This window comes from Lonchura striata, chromosome 1, assembly GCF_046129695.1.
Source record: "Lonchura striata isolate bLonStr1 chromosome 1, bLonStr1.mat, whole genome shotgun sequence".
NCBI lineage: Eukaryota > Metazoa > Chordata > Aves > Passeriformes > Estrildidae > Lonchura > Lonchura striata.
The window spans coordinates 52763216-52783231 of NC_134603.1; the positions used below are offsets into that span (position 1 = coordinate 52763216).

At 35.3% G+C, this 20016-nt stretch overlaps 1 protein-coding gene across 2 annotated transcripts in view; it reads left to right on the plus strand.

Moving 5' to 3' along the window:
• Positions 1-20016, plus strand: part of GNAL (G protein subunit alpha L) — a 178568-nt gene that overhangs the window by 67016 nt on the left and 91536 nt on the right. For both annotated transcript variants that reach the window (XM_031503998.2, XM_021527781.3), the window contains exons 3-4: positions 77-131; positions 306-425. In XM_031503998.2, coding sequence (XP_031359858.1) covers positions 77-131; positions 306-425 — 175 coding nt within the window. The remainder of the gene's footprint in view (positions 1-76; positions 132-305; positions 426-20016) is intronic.

Here is a 20016-nt window from a genome sequence, read left to right on the forward strand (position 1 = left end):
AAAAAAATTAAATGCAAGTGACTGAACTACTTTGGAAGAAAAAAATCAAAGTGTTAATATTTTTGTTTTAATGCAGAGAAAAGAAACAGAAAATACTGGATATTCGGAAAAACGTTAAAGATGCGATTGTGGTAAGAACACACTTTATACTGTTCTTACATGCTTGTTTGTACTGGAAATTATAAGGATTATTCTTTCCAAGATTGTGATGAGAGAAATCCCATTTTGCTGATCAGATTGGATTATCTTCTATTGATCCTGTATCCAGATTAATGTGTTTGTTTTTTTGTTTTATCCAATTCTAGACTATAGTTTCAGCTATGAGCACTTTAATACCCCCAGTTCCATTGGCCAACCCAGAAAACCAATTTCGAATGGACTACATCAAGAGTATAGCTCCTCTTTCTGACTTTGACTATACACAGGTAAGAATGGACACCGCTGATTTATTCTGCTTCGAGGAGGAATATATTGCTTCACTTGGATTTACTGAAACATTGGGATTATTTACTTTTTGGAAGGTGGTCATAGAAAGATCTTATGCCAGCATCACCTCTGTTAACTTTCTTACAAGACTGTGGTTGTTGCACCTGTTTTAGTGGTGCAAGGTTTTAGTGGTAGTAGTTCTGTGTTGTTATGGATTTATGTGCTAATGTTTCTAAATGCTGCCTCTGCATTTAGTTCTCTTCAGATTTTCTGATGCAATCTTACATATTGACACATCAAATAAGACTTTGTTGAAAGCTGATTTCCTATGTGGAATTAGATGCAGGATGTTAGTCTGAGGAGTTAACTGTCTACCTGCAGAAAAGGATATAAAAGAAAATAAAAGTCTAGAGTGGCCTCAGTGTTGTTTCCCATACTTACAGCACTTCCAAGTGGAATCCTGCGTAAGCAGTGGTCAAGTGAGGTGCTCTGCTTCCTCATGTATTGTAGTTGGCATGAACGGTGGTTTGCTTGTATGTAAATGTTGCCTTAATTTGATATGGAATCAATGTGGGACTTCTGCGTGGAGGCTGATCTTTTGTATACAAATGAGAGATACTTTTCAGATTAACTTACATAGGCATCGTACATTATTTTTATCTTTTTATGTTATTATTTATAGGCACATGTATAGAATGTTTCATATTTTATGCATGACAAGAAAGCAAGTGCATAGACATTCTGAATTTTATTTTTGCTGTAGCACGTTTGAATTTGCCTTAAAATGGTACTGAAAGCAATTTGTTATGGATACAGTGAGGACTTAAAAATATCTTCATTTGTTGGCTAAATGATTGTGAGTTGTACATGCTATCGAATACTGCTGAAGAAGCCATTTACAATAGAGTGTCTTTAGGTTATTATAGCTTCAGGGCGCAAAGGGGAGAAGGGGAGAGTAATTCTTTACTATATGACTCATATTCTCTGATGTGTGGTTTTGTCTCTGGTAAACCTACCACTTTGAAGGTTCAAGATAAAGAAAAATTATCAGACATCTTGTACAGTTAGAATTTAACACAGAATGCAGATGTTAAAAAAAAAACCTACTGCAAGGTACACCCACATATTGCATAATTGTTCAATTGGTGGATGTAAGTTAGTGGAAATGAGAAACTCTTTTTAGAAATGGAATGTGAGCTTGACATGAAGTATTTATCTTATGCAGGCATTACAATTCTGAGTTATTTGTTGCTCATGTTATGTGGATTTTTTTTTCTTGCATTTTAATCCTTAGATGAGTTAAGAAATGGTGATACATGTACTTTGCAGTTCCCTATAGTACATATGTTCTTTTGAGTTTCTGGGATAAAAGTAGGCTAAACTGGACTTTTCATAGGGCTGGAGATATTTTGATTTTATTATTGCTTTCAGATTTTCTCCTTTTTCACAGAAGCTGGCTATATCTAGTCAAATTTGACTCATGGCTTGGTATTTTATATAGAGGAAAATTTAACCTTCTTGGAGAGGAAGAGAATAGGACCCAGTGGACTTTGAAACAATTAATAATTCATTTGAAATCTCAATTCAAAGTCCATTTTGGTTTAAAACAAAAATATTAATAAGTGGTTTTTAATTAAATAGGTTTTCTGAAAATACCATCATGTTATTTAAATAGTGTCAATTATTAGTCCTAATTTTAAAAAATATTTAAAAGGTTGTTACAAGTTTAAAAGAAGAAGAGCAATCTAATGCTGATTTAGAAGTAAATATATTTCTGTGTCACATTCATATTTTCCCTTTGGTTTTCATCTCAGCTCAATTCTTATGTTTAATATTTGTAAAATGTAAAGTATGCCAAGATTTTTTGGGGCTTTTAAGTTTTTCTAGGTTTAGAATGTTATTTATCTCCAGGAGAATTTGTGAGCAAGGCAGATTGAAAAAAAATGCTATTGTGCTTCAGGGCTTGATTTTACTCCAGTTTAAGCCAATGATAAAGTAAAATTAGGTTTCCAGCTGAAATAAATTTTGACCCATTTAGTATTTTTGGATAAGGACAGATATAAAAATAAATACTTGGATAGTAATCAGTCAGTCAGCCTCTGCTAAGCATTACTGATTCTGTAATTAATAGCTGATGTATGGAGTAAGGCCTTCTGAGCCCAAACCAAGTGTTTAGCAGTAGACACACAGGATTTTAGGGCTAATCGTCCTTACTTCAAAATAGATGTGAAGGGACACGGGCTGCTCTGTGGCACATTTTGGCACATTCTACAGAGTGACAAAAGTTACCCTTCTTTGAGTGAGGGAAGAGGCAGCTTTAGGGTTTGTGACTGTATGAATGGTGATGAGTTGTTAAAGACCCTTAGTGTTGCAATTTGAATTACAGATGTGTCATTTTTTTGGATGACATTAGCCATGTAATCTTTGTAATAAAAATCGATGTGTGTTAGTTGAAGATGGATTTCAGCTACATTGCATGCCAAATGTGAGAAAATGACTGCACCTTATCAGGAGTCTTTAAGGAGAAATCCCTGATGACATGCAGAAACTTCACTGATGGCACAATCTGACCAATACTCCTGGGGTGCTAATCTGAGCATATTTGTGACATATTGGGTGTGCTTGGACAGGCATTCTTAAATTGCATACAAATTAATTAATACACATTTAATTGTGAGAATTATCCTTAAAATAAGTGGATATGAAAATACTGATTTCCTGTGGGTGAAATCATACTCATAATTGCAATTTGTGACTGAAATTCCAGGAACTTGAATAAAGATGAGGACTTCCTATTTAGACTAAAATATTCTGGGTCTTTGTTTGCCTGGTTTTTTAAATTACATACCTCTAAAATATAAGCAGAATATTTTATTTAGCAGTGGTACAAATTTTAAAACAAATGGTTTTCTCTTTACAGTGTTTTAACATTGCATTAAGAGTCTGTGGAGTGCCCCCCGCAAGAGTTTTACTTACTTTAAAAAAATCACTATTTATATGGTTTGGTTATGCTACCTTGATGGTTCTTGTAGTTGGTAAAAAAATTGAAGGCTTTCTGGACTTGTTTTATAATTTTTACATAGTCTTACATTACTTTTATAAAAGACTGTACAATTTTTGCAAAGTATTTCCTGGCTGACTGATGTATTCTAATTGTGTAAATCATGAGAATTAGATCTGGAGTTTTTACAAAATTGATAAATAGAAATAAGTCAAATGTCCACTGTATTTTCTTTCTTGAAGTTGTGACAGGGATCAAGATAAATTTTTGTTTGACCAGATAAGACATTATCTTTGCTCAAAGGTAGAATCAGCGGAAGTGCTTCAACACTGGAATTGTAGCATACATGCTCTATCGAAAAGGATTTTTTTATTTTTGGCAATGTGTTGATATTTGCTGAAGTTAACAGGAATTGACCCATGGCAATTTTAATCCTTTATTGATGGGGATTTATTTTGTCCTTTGTGAATCAGGGTGAACATGTTAAAGCCATATTGTGCTGGTAGCTGTGGTGTATTATCCAAGTGTGTGTTTACTCAAGGTCAGTTGTCTTTATTAAAGTTTTTGAATTTTCTGGGAACTTCAGAGCTGCTCAGTGTATAATTCCTTTACCCCTTGTCTTCCCCAAAAATGTAGCCAAATGAAGTTGCTTTGCATAAAACATGTCTTGAATGAAGCTCATCTGATCAGTTTTGTGTAGGCTCATCTGGTCAGTTTTGTGTAGGTTTATAGCAGGTAATGGTCACCTATCCCTGGGCTGCATTGTCAAGTGTTTGGTCATGCAAACCAGTTAACAGTGGACATAAATCGTCTGCTTAGTAGAGAATGTGTAAACACTTCACAGGTTTTAGGGAGCAGGGAGAGTTTTCAGAAGATTCATCTTCCTTTGCAAAGAATGTTTTAGGGAGGCAAAGTATTTTTTGGAAACTTCCTAAGTTGTGTGGATGCAGTCACTTGTGCTGATTTTAGTGTGTGAGTTTTAAATACAATTTTTAAAGCTATTTTATTAGTCAGGCAAGATCTTTAATTTAGCTGTTAAGAATGAAATGTTAATGTGGGCATTGACAGGGAAAGTACTTTAGATTAATCAGGTCTGCGGTTTGCTTTACATTTTCAAATATTGCAATTTGAGTTCTAGCTGATGACTTTAATTTTCCATCAGGTTTTCTTTTTAAAAATCAGGGCATCATATCCATATTATAAAGACATGATAAAGAAAAATCCTTTTGCTCAGAATTTGAAGTTACACAGAATTTTGTTAAGCATTTCAAATTTTTCTGATAACTGGTATTCAAATTCAATCTTGTGTTGATGCCTGGAGGTGGCTGTTTTTCACAGTGTGCATCTCAATGTTTGAAGCAACTGAAAATCTTGCTTAGGTGAAGTGTAGTGTGGGGCTGTAGAAAGTCTTTATCCTGGATTAAAAAAAAAATTATAAGTATGGTTTATACATAGTTAAACCTGCTTAGGTTATAAAGTTAATGCTGTAACTTTATTTGACCACAAATTGTTTATGTGTCCCTTTCATACAGCCCAAAGGAGTTACAAAATAGCATCACATTACATTTTCCCATCTTTTTTGTAAATGTGAAAATATACAACGTTTTACCTGAAAATAATGTAAAAGAGAGAATGCAGAGAATATTGCCACTCAAATAGCTTCACTTGATTTTATTTTCTATCCAAATTTTTACTTTTGGACTTTTACCATTTTGGATAGAATGAACACAGGTTTTCATAACTACCTGTGATTGCAGTACTTAACATTACTCAATAGTAACATCAATATTAACTTTTTAAAATCAATTAGACTTTAAAAAATGAAGTAATTTGTGGTGTTCTGTGAATTGGTAGATTTTCATATTTACATAAACACATATTTTCATATTTAAACAAACACAGAAGGTTTTTGAAAGGCCAAACAACAATAAAGTTGTGTTGGTCTGGCAACCTTATTACTGCCCTGAATTAATAACACCTGAAGAGCTAATGAAGAAGGCTGACAGAGAAGGACAGCTGAAAACACATTGGCTGTTACAGCTGCTGGCACCTCCTTAGTCTTCATACAGAGGTTAAAATTGTCAGAACTGATGTTGAAAAGTAGAGATGTTAGGGACAAGAAGCAATCAGGTAGCCCATGAAATTTTTTATTGTGGTAGCAGTTTTTTTCATGCTGTACACTATGCATTAACAGCAGATACTGAATTTGAGCTCTTTGCATGTGAAGAGCAGATTCTGCTAAAGCTCAGCAATAGCTCTTCTTCCATATGAAATACCTGTTTGCATGCAGATGTGGCTTAAGTTTTCTGCTTTTCATTAAATCAGCAAACTGACTCCTTAATGTTCTGATTAGTCAGTGTTAAAGTTACAAGCATTTCATACATGAAATCAAAAAAATACTTCAGTGTTACTTGTTCTGCTGTTACTTGTTTGTAAGCAGTACATTTGCTTTTGATGGATCAATCAATCCAGTAGTGCTTTCAGAAATAATCAGTTATTATATTGACTGTGTAGTTTCAAAAATACAAGACTGCAACTTGGATCATACTACAAACAAATATAGGACAGTTTGGGAGGGAAAAAAAAAAAAGGAAAAAAACCCCAAATCAACAAATCTCAGAACGTCTGAACTTCTCAAATGTATAATATATACTGGAACTGTAAAATTATAAAACTCTACCATGGTTTTCTTAAATTCCTTTATTTTATCTCCTTAATAAATATTCTGACTTTACAGAAAACAAATTGAGCTTAAAATTGGATTGGTTTGTGTATGAAATACAGCTCTTCTGTGAAGGTCAGGATTTCTTGCTTAAAATACATAGTTTGTGTTTGGGATGGTGTTTGCTTTGGACAAAAAAACTGATGTTCAAGAATAAAACAAAGTATTCTGTAATAAAAGTGTAACATATTTCTTCCATCCCTTGTTCCAAACTCGCTGACCCACAACAGTTTATACCAATGAGAAGTAAAGAATTAAATTTGTATCCCAGGAAAGGAGCTCAGGGATCTACTTAGGCCCCCAGGAGTTAGCAGTAGAAATACTGGGATTGGGAGCCATAGGAAATCCTGTACATTATCACAAATGATCCAAAGTTAATAAATAGGAGTTGTATTCAGAAAAAATTGAAGATGCAGATAATAAATTTTGTTTCAAACCCTTCCTGTCTCAGTATTTTTAAGAACAGATTCAACTTTGAAATATCTGGAAAAGGTTCCCTGTTTTCACAAGTATTTTGCATTTTTTAGTGTATATTTTTTTTCGTACAGTGTAAAATAATTAATTCCATTCTGAAAAGGCAGTTAATTGAGGAAGTCTTGTGAACAATGGTGCCTGTGAATAAAGTTCAATGTTACATTAAGTATTACATCATCATTGTAACACCAAATTAAATGTTTGTTGTCTTATACTGTGAGTCTGACTTCCCAGATAGTGAGGTGGTATTCACACTTTATCCAGCCTGACTTAATTATTATCATCACAGAGACTTTCATTGTGAAACTGGAAAGATATGGTTCTTTATTATTATTATTTCTGCTGCTAAGTAAAGCTTAAGTTATTTCTGTGGTCTCCAAACCTGTTGACATTTTCTGGTATTTCTTCCAAGTTTTGTACCTATTAATACAAATTAATTAGAGGTGTTTTTTACAGTCAGTCCAGCATCTAGTCAACTACTGTAAATTGTTAATACTAAATGTCACATTCTGCCTTTTTTTGCTACATTTTGAGATGAAAAGTTCATATACTTATGTTCCATTTTATTAAGATAAAAATATTTTTACATCTAAATTTGGATATTAGAGTTGATGGCAACAGGAAGACTAACTTGAATTATCATTTTAAGTAGGAGTGACTGATTCTCCTCACAGAACCAGAAATGTATTAGAGGATAATTTCTGAACATTAGAATATTTTTGTTCATCAAGTATTTTTCAGTGTACATCCTAATTTTGAATTAAAGAAAGGCAGAATCAATAGGTTAAAGCCTGTACTACTGTTGTCCTGGCCACAGACCTGTGAAGGACATAGATTTATTTTAAAGTTGCTTTTGGGGTATACTGTTTTGAATTCCTTCGCAACTGTGGCTGCTGACAGGTATCTTCTAAAAGCAATCCTGCAGTGCAGAGGTAGCAGCAGTCCTGTGCCACCCTAGGAGGTAAAGCTTGGAAAAATGGCCAATGGAGTAGCACTGATCCCTATGATGATGCTTGACAGAGGTGTAGTAGCCTGGCCAAAATCACAAACTGATCCTGATTCTCAATCTATTTTAAGGCAAGCAGCAAAAGTTCTTGTCGTTTTTACTACTGCTGTTGAGGTGCACTGAAATCTCAGTAGAAGATTTAATTACCAAGCAGTTTATATATAAAGATTTGAGATTAACATCAAATGATGACAAGAAATTCACTTGTTTTTCCACTTATGTGTAAATCAAACTGAATCATAATGGAAGTAAATGTAAATAAGTGCAAAAAAGTAACCACACTCTTAATGAAGACACATTTAGTCAAAGGATGATGACATTTCAGACTTTCAAAAGTGGCAGTTTTCAGAAGAAGGATATTGAAATTTTTTATGAATTGCACTATTTATAAACTACATTAAAACAGATTTTCCATCACAGCTAGAGAAAAGGTAGACATAGCTGAGTATGTTTCAGAATTGTCTTTATTATCAATTAATTCTTTAATCTCTTAAGACAAAGATCGCAGGTTTATTTGTGATTTTGCCATTTTTGAGTGTTCTGCAAAAGTAGTATGTTTACTATCAGGGAGAATCTTTGGTTTTTACTTCAGTGACCATAATAAAAGTGTACAGATCATAGATAAATCATCACATGTATGCACCTTGTCACTGAAGCCAGTGGAAACCTAGGGAACAGAGATTATCACCTACTCAAATAATATTAGTGTCATTATTTGGTGTTCTAAAGAAGTGAGTGTTCATCTGCACAGCAGCAAAGAGCTACATTCCCCTTTCTTCAGCACCTGATGAGATCACAGCTTCTCTTTCTGTAACCATGTTGAGCTTAGACCTTTGCTTGTTTTTTTCATCACCTCCATAGCTTCATCCATGGCTTGTACTTATTGTCAACAGCGGATTACCTCTTTTAATGTCAACAAAGACTGCATACACAGACAGGATATTTTGTTTGCAGAAGGTAGCAACCTGAGAACCTGAGCTGAGGAACAGAGAACAAGCTAAATAGTGTGAACAGAAGACTCCATGTATACCTTGCATATACTGAAATAGATAGGTTAAAAACCAAAAGGTATTATGAACAATTTTTTTCCTCTGAGGATATAAGAAGCTCTTTATAATAAATATAAATAGGGCTGTTATAAAGCAGATAAAAGGTATTATAAAGCAGATAAAAGGTGTTATAAAGCAGATAAAAGGTAATGCACATTTGCAGTTAACTGCTAAAAGTTTCCACAAAATGTTTATTGTTTTGTTCTGCACCCTGGTCACATAATTTGTTTTGCTGTAGTTAAAGAGATTCCATTCAAGTTTCAGGGCCTTCTCTTTAAAAAGAGTCAGGAGGAGAATGTCATTTGTACAACACAGTTTCAAGTTCATATTGCCTTTTACATTGGAAACTTGTAATAATTTCTTGGACCGGAGCTACCTCTGGTTGTAAGCATGCCAGCTATTACATGAAGCATGCAGATTAAGGTTTCTTGCTTTAAATCAGTGGATTAATTTCAGTTGGTTTAAATTATACTCTTGTAATTAATCTACTAGTATTTGTTTTAAAAACCTATGTTTTGAAATGTTTTGAAAGGATACTTATCTTTAGGCAAGATAGAATATTGGAATTTTTTCTGCTACATCGACGTTAGAGATGAACTTTGCCTTTTAAGTCTTTTAAAAGTAAACATTTTCTGACACTTCTGCCAATTCATTACATTTGAGTTTTCTTGGTGCTGTCAGTAGGACTTAAACATATTTTAATGCAAATAATTATCCCACTGTTTTGAACTGAAATTGTTTAGCAGGATGAAATAGGCTAAAGATATGCAATTCCTCTTATCTCTGCTAACTTGGTGAATGCTTTTTGATCACGTCCACCCTCACTTCCAGAGGATGTTAAGTGACAGAGCTGTGCAGATCATCCTTTTCTTAACATACACCCACATACTTTCTTTCATAGGAGCTAAATAATACCAAATTTAAGAACTGTCAGGTAGGAAAACAAAAAAAGGCGAAGAACAAGTTAACTAAAATAGGGGAAAGTGTGTCCTTGCTGCCCTCTGTGCAGACAACAAACTGCCCCTTGCTTGCAAACCTATGGCTGACCACAAACAGCAGCAGGACCTGGTTGTCAGTCAGCTCCAGAGTGCCTTTGGTACAGGCTGTGTGCCTGCTCTCCAGGCAAAAAACCCAAACAAACAACAACAACAAAAAAAGCAGAGGAGAAATGTGAATGAAAAAACTACGTAGCAAATGTGTGGTCACTAGGGGAAGAGGTCAGGTGTCACCACATGCTACCGAAACCCTGCCATTAATTATTAGATTTCCAGCAGGTATCACAGCAGAGTGAGTCTTCACGATAGGATTTGTAGATTTTAAATGTGAGTGAGAATATTCTTTCTGGCAGGCAGGTGTCCTCTAACTTTAGCTCTTCTTTCCATCTCGGGATGTCAGTGCTGCCTGTCTTTTTGGGAAGAAAAGACTCTTATTTAGGATGGCATACTTTTAGCTGAACAATAGAGCTTTTCTTTTCCCACCCCTAGAATTAGCATTTCTAATCACTGTTGTTATCTGCTGAATTTCTCCCTAAATTTTAATGGCAGCAAACTTAACACACTAACCAACAGCAGAGTGTGGGTATATCATGGACCAAAAGAATAAGAAATCAGGGAATGTGTAAGTGAGAAATCATAATCATAATCAAAAAATAATTTTAGGGGCTAAAAATCATGTCAGTAGAGGAAGATGACTGTTGACATTTCTGCGAGCCAGCCATTCAAACTGTAGAGGGTTTTCACTCTATTTTAAAGAAATAAAGTTTTAAATTTCGTCCTTGGCCTTCAGTTCTGTAGAGCAGATTTTGATTCTTCTCACTGATGAATGAAAGGCTGGCAAGAACTATTATATTCCAGAAATACAGAAGTCATCCTAAGCAGCTATATTCCCAAGGGTCTAATGTTGCAAAGGCTTAAACAGTTGGATATATATGGACCTAAAGGCAGAGATAATACTGCCAGCACACCATTCATACAGCTGAGCTTCCGGTTATGCAGTGATATTAATATAAAAATCACAAATACTTGCAATTGAAAAACAAAACAAGCAAATCATTTTCCCCTATTATTTTTATATTTGGGAGGTTGTTGAGCACTTTTATGGATTTTCTTGGGGGTGGGTAAAGTTGTGTAGGTTAGAGATTGGCACAGAACTTGAAATAAGCAAAATCTTTTTCAGATAAGTGACAGTTCTCTGGATGCTATTAAGCTGTGAACAGTAGGTCTTTTCAATCACTGTGATTCATTTTCATATTGTGGGGTTTTTTAATAATAATATCTTTAAAAGGCTTGCTGAACAGTAGGCTGCAGCAGCATAACTTTCTGTGCAGAAGGAAAGGTTTTATGCACAGTGTCCTAGATAATTTACCTTAAATTGATTTGCACAGCTCAATAAAATCATAAGAATACTGTACCAGCTCAGATCACGAGTTCATTTAGTACCAGATCTCATCTCTGACCGTGACTGATAGTGAAACAGGAAAAGGAGTTTAAGAAGTTTCCCACATTGGTTGTCCTAGTCTCTATAGATTTATGGCTGAGGTTTTTTTGACTGGAAGTAGTATTTATGGATGTAATCTAATTTTGGTGGATTTTTCTTCCAGGAATTTTTTTTTGTCCCCCCTACCTGTATGAGCTTTCATTTATGGCAGTGAGTTCTGCAGTTTAAGTGTGTGTTGTATGAGGAAGTGCCACTTGATTGATTTGGAGGTTTTTGTTTGTTTTGTTGGGATTTTTCCCTCCAGGTCTGCTGCCCACAAGTCTTCCCTAGTTTCTCTATCAGAAATATTTTATCTTTCTTACATTGGCCCCAACATTGCATATCATGTACCTCCAGGTATTTGTCTTTCCACTTAAAGAGTCTCCTTAACTTCTCTCACAGGGGTTGTTCTGTGTCTTTTCTCATTCTTGTTGCCCTTCTAGTTTTACAAGACCATGTTGGCAATGAGAAACCCAAACTACAAATAGTGTTCAAGGTGTTGTTTTCTTTTTCATTATCTAGTCTTTTTTATTGTAGGGTGGGGGGTTTTATTGGTGTTTTGCTGTTGGTAGGGTTTGGGGAGTTTTTGACACTGAGTTGGTATCTTTGTATAATTACAGTATTTTATTTTACAATTCTATGAGAGCTTAAGCACAATTTTAGTAAGAGGAATGTGCATGAAGGCCTCTGTACCAACACATTAGCAGAGCCCAAAGGGTGCTATTAATGATAATTATCCTTATCTCAGGTATTTTCAGATCTGTTATACATGTTGACTAGTCAGTTCAAAAAAATCCATTGCATTCAATTTTTTATTCTTTCATGTGTAATGACGTTTCTCATTTGCAATACTGCCATGTATAACTTAGGAAGATGCATTTGTAAAATTATGTACCATGACTAATATTTTCTTCCATACAGATGGAGACCACACTTTATTTTTGTTCTTAAAATGGAAAATAAATTGCTTTTCACCCTGATTTTGGAAAGCCAATGTTTACAGTACCACAAAGGACATTTGTGCTTTCAAATCTGCTCATAGTTCCTTAATCATTCATTACAGTTTGCCTGATTTACCAGAAAAGAACACCATTGTTATGAACCCTTCTCATTAGAGAAATAAAATGTTTAAAAATACAAAATGCCCCTTTTTTTTTGCAGTTCCTAATGCTGTGTGTCACTAAGAGAAAATAGTCTGAACTTTTTGATCTCCCTTGGGGAAATGCCGCAAGTAGCAGAATTTTGTTATTTTTCTGTCAATTTAGGTCTTACATGATTCAGCACTTGTGGTCTGTGGGAAAAAGTGTTGTAGATTGTGATTAAAGAAGCAAAAATAGTCAAGAATGGCTACTAGAGAAGGCCTCTTTCTACTGCTAAAATACTTCTTTTTATTGACTTATTTCATTTTTAAATCTGTACCTCTCTTCATATTTTCTCTATCAGTTGTGACTAGCACATTTCAAAGAAAATCATTCAATTCTTTAACTTTTCAGGTTTTTTTAGCAGTACAAGCAATTAAGAACTAGTTGCTCTAGGACCTTGGTAATACTAAATCTGTACATTAAAGTCTGTCAAACATGGTTATCTCCAGCGGGTCAACCAGTCATCCCCTTCTGGTAGCCTCTCAGGAATAAATAGACAGTCTCTAGGGAAGTGAATGGAAGAGGATACAGGATGCAAAGAAACTGCTTGTAGTGCAGGAAAAATTCTTTGTTGTAGTAATGGACCACAAACAATAAGTTAACTCATTCTGGGATGCATTAACAAGGCTGTTGTACAAAAATACATGAAGTAATTATGCTATTCTCTTTGGCAATGTGAGTCCTCAGCTAGGGTATTGTGTCTAATTTTGGGAACTGAATTTAAAAAGAAGTACACAAATGGAGTCCAGAGGAGAGCATCAAGAGTAAGAGGAGACAGAGTAAACTGGATATGTTTACTTATGGAAAGCGATCACTCCAAGTAGAAGAGAAAAGGGAGCCAAGTACAATTTTTAGTATTTAAAAAACTGTAATTACATATTCTTGTGCGTGTCGGTTCAGAGGGAGGAAATTAAGTTGAGGAGAGGAGAAAATTCCTTTCTTCCATGCTGTACGGCAGTTCACATGTTTGGGATATTCTGCAACAGTGAATTCAACAATCACAATCTCAAAAATACACTGAGATACGAGTGCCCAATTTCAGACACTTACATCTGCATTTTCAGTGACATGAATCAGGTCATGCTCAAGAAGTTAAAAACTTCTGAAAATCTGGGAAATTTTGGAAGATACAAGGTCATGTTAGTTGGTCTTACACATTTGCCATTTTCTGTTCACAGAGCTTTTATGGGCATGTTGATTTAAAGCCTCTGGGACATCTTTTCCAAAACTAAATCTTTGCAATCATGTCTTGAATTAATCTAGGACTTCATTAATTATCTAACTAATTTTGTCGTGGCTATGTTGTATAAACAGACAGTGATAATTTCTCTTAAAAAGTGCATGTTCTTCCAGGGTATTATGTCAGACAGTGTAGCAGACTATAACAGCATACACAAAACTCTCTTGTGCTTACACATGCTGGTTGTTTTAATACTAATTCCTGGCAAGATGCACATGATTCACTTCTCATGGAGAGTTACGCACATTTCTTAATTTGACAGAGCCTAACATTTTCCTTCCTAAAAGCAGAAAAAAAATTCTGAGGGAAGTAATGCAGTCAGGAGTATTATCTCTAAAGGCTCAAAGGAGCAAAGAGCATGCCTTCAGATATTTTCAATTCAAACCAGCAGGCAAGGGTTTTTGTTTTCATGAGCGTGTGCACTGGCACGCATATGTGCATTTATGTATAAGATTTTTCCTACTGAATTTTTCCTACTTCTGTACATGGTTCTAATCTATTAAAGACCTAGGACATCTGGTGGCTAACAGTGGGGTGAAAAATCCAGTTCAGAGGCTGTTAGCTGTAGCCCCTGGAGTATATGGAAATGAAAATAGAATTTGGAGGATAAAACAAGTTTGTTTAAAGTCTGTGACATCAGTGAGAAGGTTCTCTTGGTGGAGCGTGGCGGTGAGTAGCTTTGAAATGTTAGTGACAACTCCCAGCTATCACCACAAGGAAGTAAACTCTGAGTCCTGTGTCAAGTGCCATCCTTGGTAGTCTGCCAGATTTTTGAAGATGTGTGTTTTGCATTTGTCTTCAGAATAAGGGTTTCAGAGCAGAGTTGAGACAAAGCTCTTGATTTTGTTAGTGAGAGGTTTAAAGAATTACAGATGCAGATCACAGTACATCCAGGTTTCATTAGTTCTCCTGCTTCTGATAGCAAAATCTGTAGAAAAAAAGAGACAACTTCCATTTCATATTCCAACTAGGAGTAGTTCCTACTTTCCTAATGGAATGAATTTGAAGGAAAAAATGCTGACATGCATCTTGCAAGGTTGTTGACTCAAAGGATTGTCACATTGAAAAGCTTATCTTTTTTTTTGATTCTGCAATTGTTAGGCATGGTGGGCTTATTGTAAGTATAGCCACATGTCATGCTAACACCATTCCTGATCCATGCTTACATGATAGATGTGGACATACTTAAACATTGGGAGTTGGACTCATGGGGAAATACAGAGATAAGAAATATGTAGCAAATAAAAATTTTCTTTTCTTTTACTTTTTCCCTTTTTAAAATACAAACAAAACATCTTTGCAGATAGCATAATTAGGTGCATTTGTTTTGGGGGTTTTTTTTGTAAAATATATTGTTTTGTATGCTTCCAGACACCAAGAGGGAAATTTAAAATAAAAAGTTTCAGCACTTTATGGATAGTTGCTCTGTGGAATTGAGGATGTAGTAGGGAGAAAATTGTGACTCTAACAGTGGGCTTGACTTGGGGGGAATTCCAGGCATTTGCTCCTAGCAAATTTGCTCTGAGCACTCTTTGCTGTAGTTGAGGACTAGCTCAGTTGTGTCAGTGCATACTCTCTCTGGGCAGGTTTTTCCAGTGTGGAAAGGTTGGGTTTTTGTTGGGACCTGATGTTCAAAACTGGAAGGTCTGTCACTGGCCAAGTGACTTTGGAATTCATTTACTTTTTTGAGATCTTTAGGGTCATGTGATACTCTTTTCATGGCTCTACATCAATTATTTTTCTCCGCAGCTTTTGTAATTTAAGCAAGTCATCAGTCTTTGAGTCATGTCACTGCTCTGGGCAGCTAAGGAGTGCCTACTGCTTAGTTTCATGTGCATTGTTTCCAACAATACTGCCAGGCTAAGCCATTGTCCCCCTTCCTCCAACCCTCCCCCATAACCATCCACTCCACTTTCCCATTTTTATGCACTGTGCCCTCAGCTGCATCCTGGTAAAGCTGTTTGTTTGGCCTGACCAAATGAGGTGGAGGGAGAGGTTATTTTTAGTGTGGATCATTTCCGTAGTTTTAACTGAGGGCGGGTGACACAAAATGGAGAAGAAGAAAGTGGAGACTGGAGACGGGAACAAGCAGTAGGATGTAATGGGAAGGTGATGGCTATCTAAACAAGTAGGCTTACTTCCTCCACCTCTGTATCTATGGGCAGAGATTAGAGTCAGACCAAAAGCCACTTGAGAATGTGTGTGTCAGAAGAAACCCAGCGTATTGTGTTGGTTTTGCTTCTTCTGATGTGAAGACTGACATTCCTTGAAGAGGTTAAATGGTATAAGAACAGGTCTGTCTTGCTCACCCTTACCCTTTTGGATAAGTAAACACAGCAACATTCACTGTAGTTATTCCTAAACTTTGTGGATTGGAGCTTTAAGGCTTTAAGGCTTAGTCTGATGCCTTTCAAAAGCAATCGACTCACATAAACTTGAGTGTACAAAAGACTTACAATGCTGTTTGAGCCTTATGTCATGAGAACCCTTTTCTCTTGGTTTTGTTGTGTAAGTGCAAGGCACTTCCACTCTAGTACTCTATTGTTTTTACTGAAAATACGCTAGATAGGTATGCAGAAATCCCATGAGGGGTCATTTGACCACAAAAGACATGGCCAGGGAGCATACCTATATATGTACATATATACACATTTGAATTCTCTTTGCATTTTCCCATGTTATTGGATCAGCCAGCCTAAGTGTTCCTGTGGTTGTAAAGTAAGAATGGAGCATTGTTCCCAGTGCATGTCACGTCAGTGATAGTATGTAGAATCAAAGCTATTTTATGAAGTTCACATGGCCTTTGGAGGAGATGGGATGAGTTCAGAGTTCACAAAACAGAAATCAGCTGTTGGCTCCTGAGTATGTAGAAAGCCTGTTTGGCTCGTGTTCTTGAGAAGTTTTGGAAGACTGTTGTTATGTATCCTTGTCCTGACTTTGCCCATTTCTTTTTGGGCATCCACTGTTGGAAAAAGGACAGTAGGCTAGAAAGAGCTCTAGTGTGACCCTGCCTTCTTGCTACAAGATTTAAGAAGTCATTTCCAGAAGAGATTACTTTCCAATATATCCCATATCAGCAGTATGCTGATTCATTTTTAAATAGGTTAACTAAAAGAACAAATGAATCATAGCTGTTGAGCAGGTGAAAGTTTTGGCTTATATGCCAGTGAGATTCCCCTATTATCCCTTACTTAATTTTTCCAGTTGCACCATAGCAAGTGTGAGACCACATTGCCTTTCTTGCCAGAATCCATTATGGTTTTCTTTCTGGTTTTCTTTCTGTAAGCTGGGAGAGGCTTCTACAACAAGAAAATCATCAAGTCATTTCTCCCAGCTTGTCCTTGTAAAAGGTGTTATCTGATAACATGAGGGAGCCTGTGGCTGTCCAGAAGGGAAAGGGCTCTCCACAGGAGCAGTGAAGCTCCTGAAGTTTCACAATATACCTAAAAAGCCTGAGGATCAATACAGATTTTAGCTAAGCTAAATTGTATTGTTTAGGAGATAAATGGAGAGCAAACATGATACGATCTAATGTTTTGTCTTCATAAAGTCCAGTGAAGTTTTTCAGTTGAACTTTTCAACTTCTGCAAAAAATGTTAAATACAAACCTAGTATCTGTGCCTGTGTTAACTCAAGCATTAAATTATTTCATCTCTTTTCTCATGGAGGTAAAAAGAGGAAAACTAAAACTTCCTTTTCATTTCAACCTGGATTTATGTAACCAGACAAAGTGGAAGGAGAAATATGTCAGTCTTTGCAAAAATACTGATGCCAATTTAGCTGAATACTTAATATATTAATTAGTATAAGCTGAATACTTAATAACAAGTACTATGTGGAGGCAAGCTAAAGGTATTAAAATTACAAATACTGCATCTAGCAATATTTGTAATTTTAAATTGTACTACTGCCATCCTTTACCTAAGATTCCATATTTAGTTCTCCAGAATCAGAATCCTCTCTTATCAAAAGGAAAATGTACCAGTGATGTTTCCTGAGCATGTAAAGAGACACTTGGAAAGGAAGTTCACTTTTTTATTATGTGAAGTAAAATATTGGCATGAGCATGTTTGTCACCAGTTTTGTTAAAAAAAAATCAAGCCACTTTAGACTAGAATAAAATTGCTCTCCATCTGTGTCTAAACATAAATTATCTAATATAAACATACTACGGTTAAAACTAGAACAATGTTATATTAGTAGAAGCCAGTATTTTTACTTTATTCTTCAAAATAAGTATAAAACAAGAATAATGACATTTTACTCAAAGTTAAAGTTTTAATTTAAGCAGATTTTGTTGTATTGCTTTTTGTGATTTTTTTTTTTAAGATGAGTTTTAAGATAAGTTTCCAAGAAAGTTTATGAAGTGGTAGGTAGAAAATGTGATTGAAAGCAAGCCAATTTAGAATGAACCTGTGCAGCCAATTAGAACTGAAAATTATCAGTGAAGAAGAGAAATAACTAGCTTGTTTTCTTATTTACCTGAATGGATGTCAAAAATACATCAAAAATAAAGAGAATAAGACTTGGAACTGAATCATTAGTACCATTTTTTAAAATACCTGAAACTTGTGATTGTTCACTTTACAAGTGGATAATGTTCAAGGAATGTAGTACAATTGGTTTTCATCAGTTGCAAAAATAACAATAATATTTGGGGCTTAATGGATTTATTCTGATTTTCCAAGAGCTTTATACCTTGTATGCATTAGTAAAGTGTTTACAGTAAAAACAGCATTTGATCATTACAGCAAATGTATAAACCTGAGTATTGCACCAGGTTTTGAAATGTTGTTATAATATTATACTGCTTATTTTATTTATAGTGTTATTATATTGTCTGACAGTAGTCTGAAAGAAGCATCAAAAGCTTTCAGTATTGATTGTTTAACAACAGGAATTATGTCGGTTTCTTCCTTTTTTTATGGATACACATGATCAATACTGCATACTTGAGTATACTTCATCAGAATATTTCTTTCCTTATTAGTGCTTTTCACAATGTCAGTAAGGCTTTCCTGCTCTGCTTTCCCAACTCTCCATGAACATGCTAGCTCTTCTCTCTAGGGACCTCTGCTCTGGGATGGTTGAGGTGAAGGAAAGAAGATGCCGAAGAAGGCACCCCAATATTTCCTCGGATTTTCTCTTCTTTCCTTGCTATCCTTGACTTGACCTTTCCTCCCTGGTGGGACCTGTAAACTCCCCCAAAGATGTCTCCTCAGCAGAAGGCCTCTCAGGAATGGCTTGGCTGTTTCTGCTTCATGCCTCCTGGGCAGACATCACTGAGTTATATTTTTACCTGACACGAGCTCGCTGACGTGAAAAATGAACTTTTGCCCTACATATGTGTGATACTGTCCTGTTGAATTGTTTTCTGTCTAAAGTACATGTTTCTCAGTGGGAAACACTTCCAGCTAATCAAAAAGCACTGAATAAATACACTTGGGTAAAAGGAAGCATGTTGGTAATACAAACCATATATCAGTAACATCTGTATTTTAAACCTGATTGAACAAAGTAAGAACAAATAACTGCTGATATTTACGAAAACCTTTTATATAGATTACATAAAAGCAAACATCTTAGAGAACATAGTCATTAAAAAATACGAGATTTTTATTAGTTCTTTAAACCATTTACATGTAGCTTTAAAATAATATGCACAATCTGGGCTTCTAAGCTTTTACTGTCTTCCTTTAAGGTTGAGATTAATTAAAGGTCAGTGCCACAAACATTTCCACAATGCATAGTAAACCCCTGTAATGAAATAAGCCTCACTTGAACATTTGATTAGACAAGATAATGTATTTCCCCCTGGAGTAGTTTGTTATTCAAAACAAGCTCTTTAGGGAAGGAAGTTCACATCAGTTGGTAACTGTTCCTGTGGATACCAAAGAACTTTGTACAGTACACGCTACAGTAAATTGCACTGCAGGTCATTTAGGAGCTGGAAGCATGTCCCATGTCTGAAAGTATCAAAATGTATTAAAAAAAATAGCTAGAGAGCAAACAAACAGCAGGCTGTGATGCTAGAAAAAAAATAGCACTCACATTTACAAAGATATTCATGCTTTTATCTAGTCAAGAAATTGCTCCTCTCTAGCAGATGAATTTTAAAAATGCTGTTTTACACCTTGTCAAAAAGAAAACCATTTAAAAATTGTCTGCAAATTGATACCATTAGATATAATATGGAACTGAATAACTTGCAGCTTTGATTTTCCTGTAAACATCACTGTAGACTTCAAAATCATTAGCTCTTCTGATTTGTAGAAGACTTTTTTTTTTCTGTCATTGACCTATTTGGACTCTTTTTGTCTTCACTCACTACGTGTCTTGAAAGTTCTAGTGACCGATAGCAAACCGTGTTCATTAGGACTGAAATAATTTTAATTTCTGACTATTTCTGATTATCTGTATTAATTTACTTTAGACAGTAAGCACAAAAATAATGTTTTGTTTTCGACTCCTAAAGATGCTC